At 42.0% G+C, this 12,016-nt stretch overlaps 1 protein-coding gene and 2 long non-coding RNA genes across 4 annotated transcripts; 1 reads left to right on the top strand and 2 right to left on the bottom strand.

Annotated features, from left to right (window-relative positions):
- Nucleotides 1-738: 738 nt before the first annotated feature.
- LOC112270619 lies at nucleotides 739-2,745 on the bottom strand. The gene is made up of 3 exons (XR_002962926.1): nucleotides 2,270-2,745; nucleotides 1,827-2,176; nucleotides 739-1,656 (listed from the first exon to the last, which is right to left on the bottom strand). It is a non-coding gene; the product is annotated as an uncharacterized LOC112270619 (long non-coding RNA).
- Nucleotides 2,746-2,934: 189 nt separating this feature from the next.
- Nucleotides 2,935-9,689, top strand: LOC100823194. The gene is made up of 2 exons (XM_014896390.2): nucleotides 2,935-5,012; nucleotides 7,468-9,689. The coding sequence occupies exons 1-2, from the start codon at nucleotides 3,051-3,053 to the stop codon at nucleotides 9,454-9,456; spliced, it is 3,951 nt and encodes a 1,316-aa protein (XP_014751876.2). The 5' UTR covers nucleotides 2,935-3,050; the 3' UTR covers nucleotides 9,457-9,689.
- LOC112270618 lies at nucleotides 7,770-11,670 on the bottom strand. Of its 2 annotated transcripts, none has more exons than XR_002962924.1 (4): nucleotides 11,214-11,670; nucleotides 10,376-10,454; nucleotides 9,837-9,949; nucleotides 7,770-7,908 (listed from the first exon to the last, which is right to left on the bottom strand). It is a non-coding gene; the product is annotated as an uncharacterized LOC112270618 (long non-coding RNA). The 2 variants fall into 2 exon arrangements; XR_002962925.1 differs by lacking the exon at nucleotides 7,770-7,908 and adding an exon at nucleotides 8,954-9,092.
- Between the last annotated feature and the right edge of the window lie 346 nt (nucleotides 11,671-12,016).

The following is a 12,016-nucleotide window of genomic DNA, read 5'->3' as shown; positions in this document are numbered from 1 at the left end:
ATGCATATCACCTCCTTTCTACGTGCTCTGGTTTATACCTGTCTGGCTTGGTCTGATCGTTTCAATGTGTGTGCTCTTTGTGTGTTTTATTTTGGGGCAATTCAGAAGATTTTGTGGTCTAAGCTGTTGCAGAGAAACGGGATTGAAGAATTCTTCACAAGTGAACTTCCTGCCTTCGAGTTTTGTCGAAAGAACACCTGAATACACAAATCCACATCACTTATTTCTTATTTCTGGACATAAGGAGTATAATAACACCAAAATTCTGCTCCCTTTCAGGAATCGATTTCAGATAGCTCCAGATGCCATGGTTGTAGAGTCATTCCAAAGATGCCATGGTATAATCTTGTTATACGTTTCCTGATGACACAAGTGTACTTCCAACATAGACAGATGCACTTATGAAAAAGGTATAGTCGGAATTTGAAATAATTTGAGAAAAGTGAAGTCCAGCCATCTCCTGCTCAACATCAATATTTTAGATCTAAAGTTTAATCTGCTTCGGTCAGACAGATTTACGGACATCAAAGCGACAGATATCATATCACTCAACAGTTTAATAATCAGCGAAAGAATTTGTTTCGACCGAAACACAGGAGGCTCCGATAGTGTATATAGTTATAAGGTACTCCCTCCGTCCCATATTAAGTGACACAAATTTTTCCAAATATGAATATATCTATGTCTAAAAAACGTATAGATACATGTAATAAAAAATCATTTAATATGGGACGGAGGGAGTAATAGTTACAGGGAAGGGAGGGTAAAGTAAAGGAGAAAAGGAATACAAGGGTGCCTCAAGACACAAAGGAGACAAAAACAAACCAAGCTAGAGAGCTGATTTGGCCACATCGCCAAACCTGGCACCTCACAAATTGAGATCCTGCTTCAAAAGAACTTTGTTGAAGTCTAAACATCCTAAATATAAGAAGCTAGTTTTACAACGTTTTTATGTACATAAGGACATGCAAAGTTTCATAAGGAAACCGAGTGCAGCGGCAACATTAGCAATTTAATTAACTCGCATCTATAAATTTCTCTGCCTTATGTAAACACTCATTTTTCCGAAGGATAATTCTGATCAAACCTGACCAGGAAAGATCAAATCAGAGTAGCAGAGCAGGATTTCAGTGCACCATTCAAAATATCGATATCCCTGTCAAGGACTTCGTCACGACTTACTTTCACAACACCTGGAACACTTGTGGCATATTAGCCTGAGCATTCAGGTTCCCTGGATTCTAGGTAATCTCCAATAGTCACAAATTAGAGAAAACCTGCATACAAGGTCAGGTTGAAAAAAGAAAAAGAAAATATCAAACCTGAGTATCAGAGCAGGACCATGTTGCATCACCCAGAATATCGATCTCCCCGTCAACGATCCCGCGTTGATTTGGTCATACATTCACACACGCGGAACACTCGTGACATATAGCCTGAGCATTCAGGTTTCCCTCAATACTAGGTAATCACCATCAGTCACAACTCGAGAATATCTGTGCAACGGTTACATTGGCATAGCTACCATGTTCTTGTCAGTGTAGACTAATTAGGTCTTCAGGGAGCAAGATGATGCCCACCCCTTTCAGTCCATGTCTACATTAAATGGCAAATGCTTACTTCTATCTCAAACTTTGTCCTAGCTAGTCAAGCCACCTGTTGGAATAAAGTGTGTCACGGTTAGTCCACCTTTATCAAATGAATACCCAATGCAAAAAACAAAAATTGGTGTGAAATGGCCTAAAATTTGGTAAACGGAAAAGTATTGGTCCCTCTCATCTAGGTTGAACAATGTTTTTTATCAGATGGCTAGAGATGTCACTTACGTTAGGATAAGTTGAAGCATTCAATACTTCAAGAACTTTTCACTCTCAATTTTGAAGCTCTACAGCCAAGCAAATCGTCTGGGCAGCGTTCTCAGAAAACATGACCAAAAAGTTATCATTTTGCCATGTACAAATTACGGGACACATAGACAGTCCCAGATGTACCAAACTCTTTAAATAATGTTTATAAGTGGGCATGCATGGTTCCGTGATTAAATGCAGAAGACATAGATCAACTGAAAGTCACTGCCAACGATACCAAAGGGAAACCCATTCAGCAGTAAGCCAGTAACAGGTAACAAGCTCGATTAACTACGACCTTTATATCGGTCCACCTGAGTATAAAGTAACTGAGATAAAAGATAAAATTGTATTAGAGCAGATCACAAACGACTGTCAGAGCAAGATTACAAATATATTGCAGTGCACTGTCCAAAAGATACCTGTTTTCAAAGATTCTGTCGCAACTTAATTTGGGCATGCGCACAGCACTTGTGTCATCCAGCCTGAGCACAAAGGTTCCCTCAATTCTAGGTAATATCCACCAGCCATGACTAAAGAAATATCTGTACATGTATGTTATATACACTCAGCCATAGCATCATTGATTTTGAAGTTCTGGGCATTGTAAAATCAGTAAATTTACGGAGGCCACTTCATCTTTTTTAATGCAACAACATCAGTGTGCCATTTATTGCCAATAGGAGATCGAGAGAATCAACAACGGTGTACAAAGCGAAAAACAGAAAAGAAAGAAACTAGAGTGTTGGGAGGTTGTGGTGGAGGTTTAGCTTACAAATGCCAGAAAAAAAGCAGAAATCCACAGTGCCACCTGTCTTTAATGATCAGCAGCTGTAGTTGAGCGGACAAGCCCACTTGCTTGAAAATCTCAATCTCCCTAAATCTCATTCTAGTAATTACGCACTGCAGCCTGCAGCTAATTGTTCAGAGATGATTTCAGAAAAAATGACCACAGAAATGTCATTTTCAGTATACCAATTACTTTTTGAGCAAAAAGTATGCTAATTACTTGACCCATTCACAGATCACAATGCCTGTAGAAAAAGTAGACAGGCAGGATTCCCCCACAAGCAAGACATGGCTACTACCTAGATGAGCTGACAACTCCCCAGGTAATATATAATACTGTGCAACAGAGTGCAATAGAGTGCAAGCAGTGACTGCCATTGAAGCTTATGTTGCTGCATCTCCATTGAGTTGCTTATGCTCGTGAGTGAGATGAACCATCTGTCCTTGCTTCTGCATCTGATATTCTTCATTGTCCTTAATCCTTCAGTCCTTTCTACCAGCCAAGATCAATTTGTCTACTCCGGTTTCACTGGTGTTAATCTAACTCTCGACGGCGTAGCCACAGTCACACCAAATGGCCTGCTTGAGCTGACCAATGGCACCACCCTGCTCAAAGGACATGCTTTCCACCCGACTCCATTCCACTTTGGTGAAACGTCCAATGGGACAGTTCCGTCTTTTAGTGTCTCCTATGTGTTTGCCATCTACTGTGCCGTGCCCGTTATCTGCGGCCATGGCATGGCCTTCCTTGTTGCTGCAAGCAACAACTTCTCAAACACAATGCCAACCCAGTACTTGGGCCTCACCAACGACCACAACAATGGCAAAGCAACAAACCACTTCTTCGCAGTGGAGCTCGACACCTCTCAGAATGATGAGTTCAAGGACATAAACAACAACCATGTTGGAATCGACATCAATGGGCTCAATTCTGTGAACTCCAGCAAAGCCGGCTATTATGACGACAGCGATGGTAACTTACATAACTTGACACTCACGAGCTACAAAATGATGCAGGTGTGGGTGGAATATAACAGGGATAGTACACATATCGACGTGACCTTGGCTCCCTTATATATGGCCAAACCCATCAAGCCAATACTCTCTACCACCTACAACCTCTCAAGAGTGCTCACAGATATGGTTTATGTTGGCTTCTCGGCATCGACAGGCACAATCATCTCGCAACAGTATGTGCTTGGTTGGAGTTTCGGTGTGAACAGGCCTGCTCCAACCATTGACATCACCAAGCTTCCAAAGCTACCTCGTCAAGGCCCCAAGCCTAGATCTAAGGTATTAGAAATCGTGCTGCCAATAGGCACTGCAGCATTTGTAATTTTTGTGGGTGCCATTGTGGTTCTTTTTGTTCGAAGGCGATTAAGGTACACTGAGCTGCGAGAAAATTGGGAAGTCGAATTTGGGCCGCATAGATTTTCATACAAGGACTTGGTTCACGCTACCAAGGGATTTAAGAGCGAGAATCTACTAGGTGCAGGAGGATTTGGAAGGGTATATAAGGGAGTGCTTCAAGTGTCCAAATTAGAGATTGCAGTGAAAAGGATCTCACATGACTCTAAGCAGGGAATGAAAGAATTTGTGGCTGAGGTTGTTAGCATTGGCCGCCTCCAACACCGTAATCTTGTGAAATTGCATGGCTATTGCCGTCGCAAAGGTGAGCTTATTTTGGTGTATGAATACATGTCAAACGGAAGTCTTGACAAATACTTGTATGATCAAGAGAAGAAGCCTACTTTAACTTGGTCTCAAAGATTCCAGATCATCAAAGGCATTGCATCCGGCTTGCTCTACCTCCATGAGGACTGGGAAAAAGTTGTACTCCATCGAGACATCAAGCCAAGCAATGTGCTCCTAGATGATGAATTCAACGGCCGACTTGGGGATTTTGGCTTAGCAAGGTTATATGAACATGGCACTGACCCTCAAACCACACATGTTATTGGCACTATTGGATACCTAGCTCCCGAGCTAGCACGGACCAGCAAAGCAACCCCTCTTACTGATGTATTTTCATTTGGCATGTTTATTCTTGAAGTCACTTGTGGGCGAAAGCCCATCGACCGAACTGCACAAGGCAATCACCTTGTGTTGGTCGACTGGGTGCTTGATTGTTGGCGCCAAGGATTTCTTGTAGATGCAGTGGATACCAGGCTCCAAGGTGCCTATAATGCTGATGAGGCATGCCTGGCTCTAAAGTTAGGGCTGTTGAGCTCACACCCTTTCATCAATTTAAGGCCCAATATGAGGGAGGTTATGCAGTATCTCGATGGCAATATGCCACCACCAGAGCTAAACCCAGGACATATGAGCTTTCACATGCTCTGCTTGATGCAGAATAAAGGTTTCGATCCAGAGACCATATAAACCCATCGACAATGACAAATAACAGCACAATATCTGATCTCTCAGGAGGTAGATAAGTTAGATGTTTTCCTTATGGTGTTAACTGTACCTACTTATTTCTTTACATGCACACCTGTAACGTATTCTCCCATCGAATTAATATATCGTGTGTAAGTACATGCAATCATATGTGTGGGAAACCCTATAGACCAAAGTAATCCTTTTGTTTTTACATGAACCAAAGTTATCCCTGATTTGTCTCAACAATCTTAAATGGTGTCAACAAAAGTAGTAAGAAAAGAAAACCTCCCAGCGTTCCAGAACGGCTAGACGCTGGTAAAGCAGCAGCATGGTACCTATCTTCTACGTGGTTCCTTGGCACACTGCAGGTCATCCATGATCTTGTTTTCTTCTCTTTTCTCAAATCTCTTCTTGTCATAGGCTCATCTCGGCTGAACTGAGCCACCTACATCTACTTCTACCGGGATGAAATCCATCCCCAGTCCACAAGAAGCAATAAAACTGCCTTTCCCTAACCCGAAATTATAATAGGTCTATGTGCACCTTGCATTAAACGTTGCCATGCCTCTGCACTAGGTCTTATCTCACCCTTACCACCGGCAGGGACTTCTATCCAGCAACTGGGCCATGGAACCAACAGCATAGAGCTCAATTAAGCAGTGAGGTACCACAAACCCAACAGGTTATGCATTATAGTTCACAATTAACTACCGCAGATAGGATGGCTAGAAGGCACAGCTTGCAGGAGGATAAGGTATGTAATGGACAGAGGAGATAGAACAAATGAGGAGTAACAAGAGAAAGATGCATGATTCATTCATGATTAATAAAGATTTAGCGATATCATGTTAGGCCATGTTTGGGCAAGTTCTTTTTTTATTCTCTCATTTTAGTTCAAGGCGAGGTATCAGGTGAAAACCTCAATACAGTGAAAATTTGGAAACTTCCAATCCTAGCATTAGATTTCAAATAAAGGCATCAGATCAAAGGTGAATTCTCTAATTACTTAAATGCATTTAATGAAAAAAAACCTCGTGATTAGATGTCTAGGGGTTTTTCATAAAATATGTGTAAGTGATTAGAGGCCACCTTTGATCCGTTTATTTAAGATCCAGTGGCTAGGATTGAAAGTTTTCAAGTTTTCACTGAATTGGGATTTTCACTTGATAGTTCAAACTTGAACTAAATACAAAAGCTCCCTAAGGCCTTGTTCGGTTGTACCCTTTGTGGCGGTGATCGAGAGGGAATAGTCTGGAATGACCAGATTTTTTTTGGGAAAATGAAGCTTTATGCCTTTATTACCCCTGGCCTTTGCATACATGATGCATATAGCCTAGCTTATTCGTTACAATGTTCAGAACAACCATAAATCCCTCGGGCATGATTTGCTGCCAAGATGACAATTGGTCAAGGAGGCAAAGACTAATAAAGTCATTATGAAAACAACTGGGAGTAACTGATGTGCCATAGCCAAAGGCAAACTAAGTAAAGCATGCATTTGGGAACATCTTAGAAGATAAGAATTCCATAGATAGGTTTGAGTGATGTACGGACATGTAGAGTTAATTAATTATCAAATTCGAGACAAGTTGAGGCAATTAATTATTGCCATGGAAGCAGGCAACTGGTGGCTTTCTTTTTCTTAACTGAAATGGAGGCTCACTTTGATCAGACAGAATAATTCTTTTGCTGTTAGGTGGGAGCAGACACAAGTCAAAAACTCAGTTTTCTATTGATCCCTATTTGCGACATCTAGTCTGACAGTCATGCTCCTTTCATGCTAGGTAACCTTTACAGACCACATGTTGAACCGATATGTGGCAGAGAAATTTTAATGTGCACATCTAGCTAGCAACAAAACTGACGAATAAAATATATCCATGGAAACCTAATTTATACTAGGATCTGTGTAAATTTGGTTTCCAATTTTTTTTACAGGAAACAGTTAAAACATTTTTTTTGTTTCAGATATAAATAAGAAAAAGTTGGTGGACACCATCATGTATGGGAGCTCTGATGCTTAGAATGCACTAAGTACAGAACCTGGGCATTTCTGTGCAACAGAATTAGGTCTCCCTTCATCTCTAGTCTTTGGAACAACCAAGTACACTAAGGTTCAAACTGAAAAAAAAAAACAACAAACAGACCTACCAGGCTACCACTGCCTATGCATAGATCATCACAACTCCAGGATGCTTGGTGAACATCTAATCAGAAGACTTTTCACTATTTCTTTTATGCCAGAAATCAAGGGATTGATGTTATAAGAAAACATAAATAAACAAATGAATTCATTGGTATAAAGTACCGACAGCATCAGACAACGATGCCTGTGGAAAAGAAGAGCAGAGCCCAACTTGCCCCTGCTGTAAACTAATTTAAATATCCCTGCAGCCTGCTGCTGCAAGAACAAAACAGCATGACCTATGAATTGCCTCATCCATCTTACATGAAGTTCTTCTTCCTTTGCTTCCTCCTTTCGTTTAGCCTTGATCTTGCATTCTTCTCTACAACTAGTGACAACCAACTCTTGTACCTTGGCTTCACTGGTACTAACCTCACCTTAGACGGAACTACCACAGTCACGTCGAACGGACTACTTGAACTAACCGATGGCTCAATTTATTCCAAAGGCCATGCATTCTACCCAATTCCACTGCACTTCCGCAAATCATCCAATGGTATAATCCAGTCATTCTCAGTTGCCTTCGTGTTTGCCATCCGCTCTAGATACCCCATCATAAGCCAACATGGCATGGCTTTCATCATTGCCCCAAGAACGAACTTCTCAGATGCACTGGGCTCCCAATACTTGGGTTTCATGAACTCCCTAGACAATGGGAACTTGAGCAACCATATCTTCGCCATCGAGCTCGACACCATCCAAAACCTGGAGTTCCAAGACATCAACGACAATCATGTAGGCATCAACATCAACAACCTCCGCTCTATGCAGTCCAACCCTGCAGGCTACTATGATGACAGGAGTAGTAGCTTCCAAAACATGAGTCTTAAAAGTGGCGATGCAATGCAAATGTGGGTGGACTACAATGGAGAAGACAAGAAAATCAGTGTTACCATGGCTTCCCTCCAAATGGGAAAACCTACAAGGCCACTCATCTCAGCCAATTGTGACCTCTCAACAGTGCTACAAGAGCCATCATACATGGGCTTCTCATCATCAACTGGCACAGTTGGCTCACGACACTACGTACTTGGCTGGAGCTTCAGCATGAGCAAAACCGCTCCGGTGATCGACATTGCCAAGCTGCCAAGGCTACCTCGTCAGGGCCCAACGCATCAGTTAAGGATCTTGGAAATCATCCTACCAATAGCAAGCGCAATATTTGTAATTGTTGTGGGTGTTGTGGCCATTTTTCTTGTGAGAAGGCGGCTGAAATATGCTGAGCTAAAAGAAGATTGGGAGATTGAGTTCGGGCCGCATCGGTTCTCATACAAGGATTTGTACCACGCCACAGAAGGGTTTAAGAACAAATTTCTGCTTGGCGCAGGAGGATTTGGGAAGGTATATAAAGGAATACTTCCATCATCTAGACTAGAGGTTGCCGTGAAGAGGGTATCCCATGAGTCAAGCCAGGGTATCAAGGAGTTTGTTGCTGAGATTATCAGCATTGGCCGCATCCGACATCGCAACCTTGTTCCATTACTTGGCTACTGTAGAAGAAAAGGTGAACTTCTTTTAGTGTATGACCACATGTTAAATGGTAGCCTTGACAAGTATTTGTATTGTCATGAGCAAAAACCTACACTAAATTGGCCTCAAAGGTATTGGATAATCAAGGGTATTGCATCAGGTTTGCTCTATCTCCATGAGAAATGGGAGAAAGTTATCATTCACCGTGACATCAAAGCAAGCAATGTACTTCTTGACAGTGGAATGAACGGGCGATTAGGTGACTTTGGCCTTGCAAGACTTTATGATCATGGAACTGACCTACAGACCACACATGTGGTCGGTACTATGGGGTACCTAGCCCCGGAATTAGTAAGCACAGGTAAGGCATCTCCTCTCACAGATGTGTTCGCCTTTGGCATGTTCCTTCTTGAAATTACCTGCGGGCAAAGGCCAGTTAACAGCAATGCACACGGTAATCAACCGATACTAGTGGATTGCGTTCTTGAGCATTGGCGCAAAGGATCACTAACTGAGGCAGTAGACACAAGGTTACAAGGCAACTACAATGTTGACGAGGCATGCCTGATGCTAAAGCTAGGATTACTATGCTCACACCCATTTACCAATGTAAGGCCTAACATGCAGCAAATCGTGCGGTACCTTGACGGTGATTTGCCACTCCCAGAGTTAACACATACAGACATGAGCTTCAGCATGCTCTCTCTAATGCAGGATGAAGAGTTTGACCCATATGCATTAACAAGCATTGGCACAATATCTGGTGTCTCTGGAGGAAGATGATATCCATGGTGTTTGATGTTCTCATATATGAGCAATTGCATGCCGCACGCTATATTCTATTTTGTACCAATTCCTGTAATGCTGGGACTATGTTAGACTATTCAGGCTTCAGGGAGTTCTACTTTTGCAAGAGTGGTGTATTATTGCATATCGCACGGTCTTACATAGCTCATAAATGTAAGCTATCTTTGTATCAGTGGGTTGATTGACATATATTGTTCAGTTTCTTATCACATGGTGTTTTACAACTCACAAATACGCAAATCAAACTGCACTCTTTGTATCAGTGGGTTTATTTACATTTATTGTTCACTTGATGGAATTAGTTAGGATCACTTATACAGTTATACTGAAGCTGTATCTCTATGGAAAGCACATACCGTGATATCTGGACACCCCACACCATGGGTTTATTTACATGTATTGCTTTCAAGCAGACCCAGACCAAGTCAGCCCATACTGCAACTTTATATCTGCACGCGGGAACTATTTACTGCAAAACAAAGGGCAACTGCAGAGTTGGTTGTTTGTTTGAGGGATGGGAATCGAAAATCAGTTAGGACAATTTAATTTCCAACAAAAGTGCAGCCATTCCCACTTGAGCTTGTAAAATTAATACTCCCTCCGTCCCATATTAAGTGACGAAATATTACATGTATGTAGACGCTTTTTGGGTATAGATACATCCATATTTGGGCAAATTTGAGTCACTAATATGGGATGGAGGGAGTAATAAGCTTGACATTTTTTATACTTGTATAGATGAATATTTTAATCTAATCATCAGTGAAGTGAAAGCTAAATGACAGCAAAAATATAGCCAACATACAGTGTGAAGACACGCTAGACAAAATACAGCGAAGACATCCTCAAGAAACTGAACATAAATGTAAGTAAACAATCAGTAAATTATTCATACATTGCAATCATGTAGCTGAAATAGCGGCAGCGCAGGTGCCTACCCATCGCCTCTCATGTAAAAGCTTCCATCGCCACTCCTGCAGTTGAGCATAAAGAACAGTACTGAATTCAATAGAAAGCACTGAAGCTGGAGTGATAGGATCATCAAACATAACTACAGTTAGCTGGTTTATGCGCAAATTTCCAGCATACAACTGCAATACCCAACATTGGTAGTTTAAGCCCCAACACAGTTCTTAACTTCTTATTCAGTGATTCTGGACAATGGGACCTAAGTTGGTGGGTGAACTTGCAGGCTATACCGATTAAGCGCACCTCGTACATTGATCAACCAGGACATGGCTACGGAAGTTAAGACAGATTTTCTGCAAGCACTTCTTCAAATCCAGTGAGTCATAGGCAATTTCGTGAATACTGCATTATCAGTTCATCATACTCCGTGGCGTAGCAATGTTGTGTATAATCTATCAATTCTTTTTTCACATTTTTCAGCAATTCACAAAATGCAATCCCAGAATGGAGTGCGGACGCAGCTACTCCCTCCGGCTCATATTAAATGACTCCAATCTGCCCAAATATGAATGTATCTATGCCTAAAAGGCGTCTAGATACATGTAATAGAAATTCACTTAATATGGGACGGAGGGAGCAGTTGTGAAAACTTTCCTTTCCCGCGATGTTCAGATCTATGTTCCCGGTACATATGTACTTGACTTTTAGTGTTTACCTTTGGGTTCAGACATAACCAATGCAGGTCACTCGCGGCTAATTTCCCGGTTGTGTTTTAGCAAGCATACCACAAACTAAACATGGCAAAAGAGGAGAAGTTTACTCACCGGGAGTCATGCGCCGTCCGGAGCCGGGTCGGTGGCGGGGGAGCCGAGGTCGCGGCCGGCACCGAGTCGGAGAGCTAGGTCGCCGCCTGCCGCCTCCTCGAGCCCTAGGCCTAGGTTTCCTCGTATTTAGCGGCCCACGCTGTGGCGGAGCGCAAGCAGATACGCCGGCGAGCGAAGAGAGTGGGAGGACGGCGAGGAGGACAGACGACGGCGGGCGGAAATGTGGGAATTTTCTTTTTTTTCCGGGTGTTTTTAGTTTTTTTAGAGGTTATTCCCGTGTCGTGGTTTCAGAGTTAAAATTAAACGGAAATCGTAACGTATTAAGATAAGATCTCATTTTGAAGATCTCGTCGAGACAAAATTAACCGTGAAGACGAAACTTAAATTGAGTAAACGGTTTGGGAGTTAAACATTTTTAAATTTCCGTTTCTTATGAACATACATGCATGCATTGGGTTATGTGAGCTAGTTGGCTGCCAGCATGTCAGACAATCGTGCGAACCTACGCACGCTAGTGGCGTCCAAAATTAAATCCCAAAGGTTTACTAAACCATTGTTTTCACGTAACCAAGTGTAAAAATCTTGGGTTTTTAAGTTGGGGTGCTTTTTTATATATAACTAAATCTCCAAAGAGTTCTTTTACATATCCACGTGTAAGAAATGGTGGTTTTCTGAAGCCGAATTCATGCGTGATTTCAGACGATATTCTTGGAAGCCAAAACATACTAAAGAAAAATGTAGCGATTCACGTCAACACAGCAACACAGCAAGAAAAATGTATTGGGCCTGAAAACGACATTCCC

The sequence above is a fragment of the Brachypodium distachyon genome, chromosome 1, assembly GCF_000005505.3.
Source record: "Brachypodium distachyon strain Bd21 chromosome 1, Brachypodium_distachyon_v3.0, whole genome shotgun sequence".
NCBI classification, from domain to species: Eukaryota; Viridiplantae; Streptophyta; class Magnoliopsida; order Poales; family Poaceae; genus Brachypodium; species Brachypodium distachyon.
This window is presented reverse-complemented; position numbering and strand designations above follow the sequence as displayed.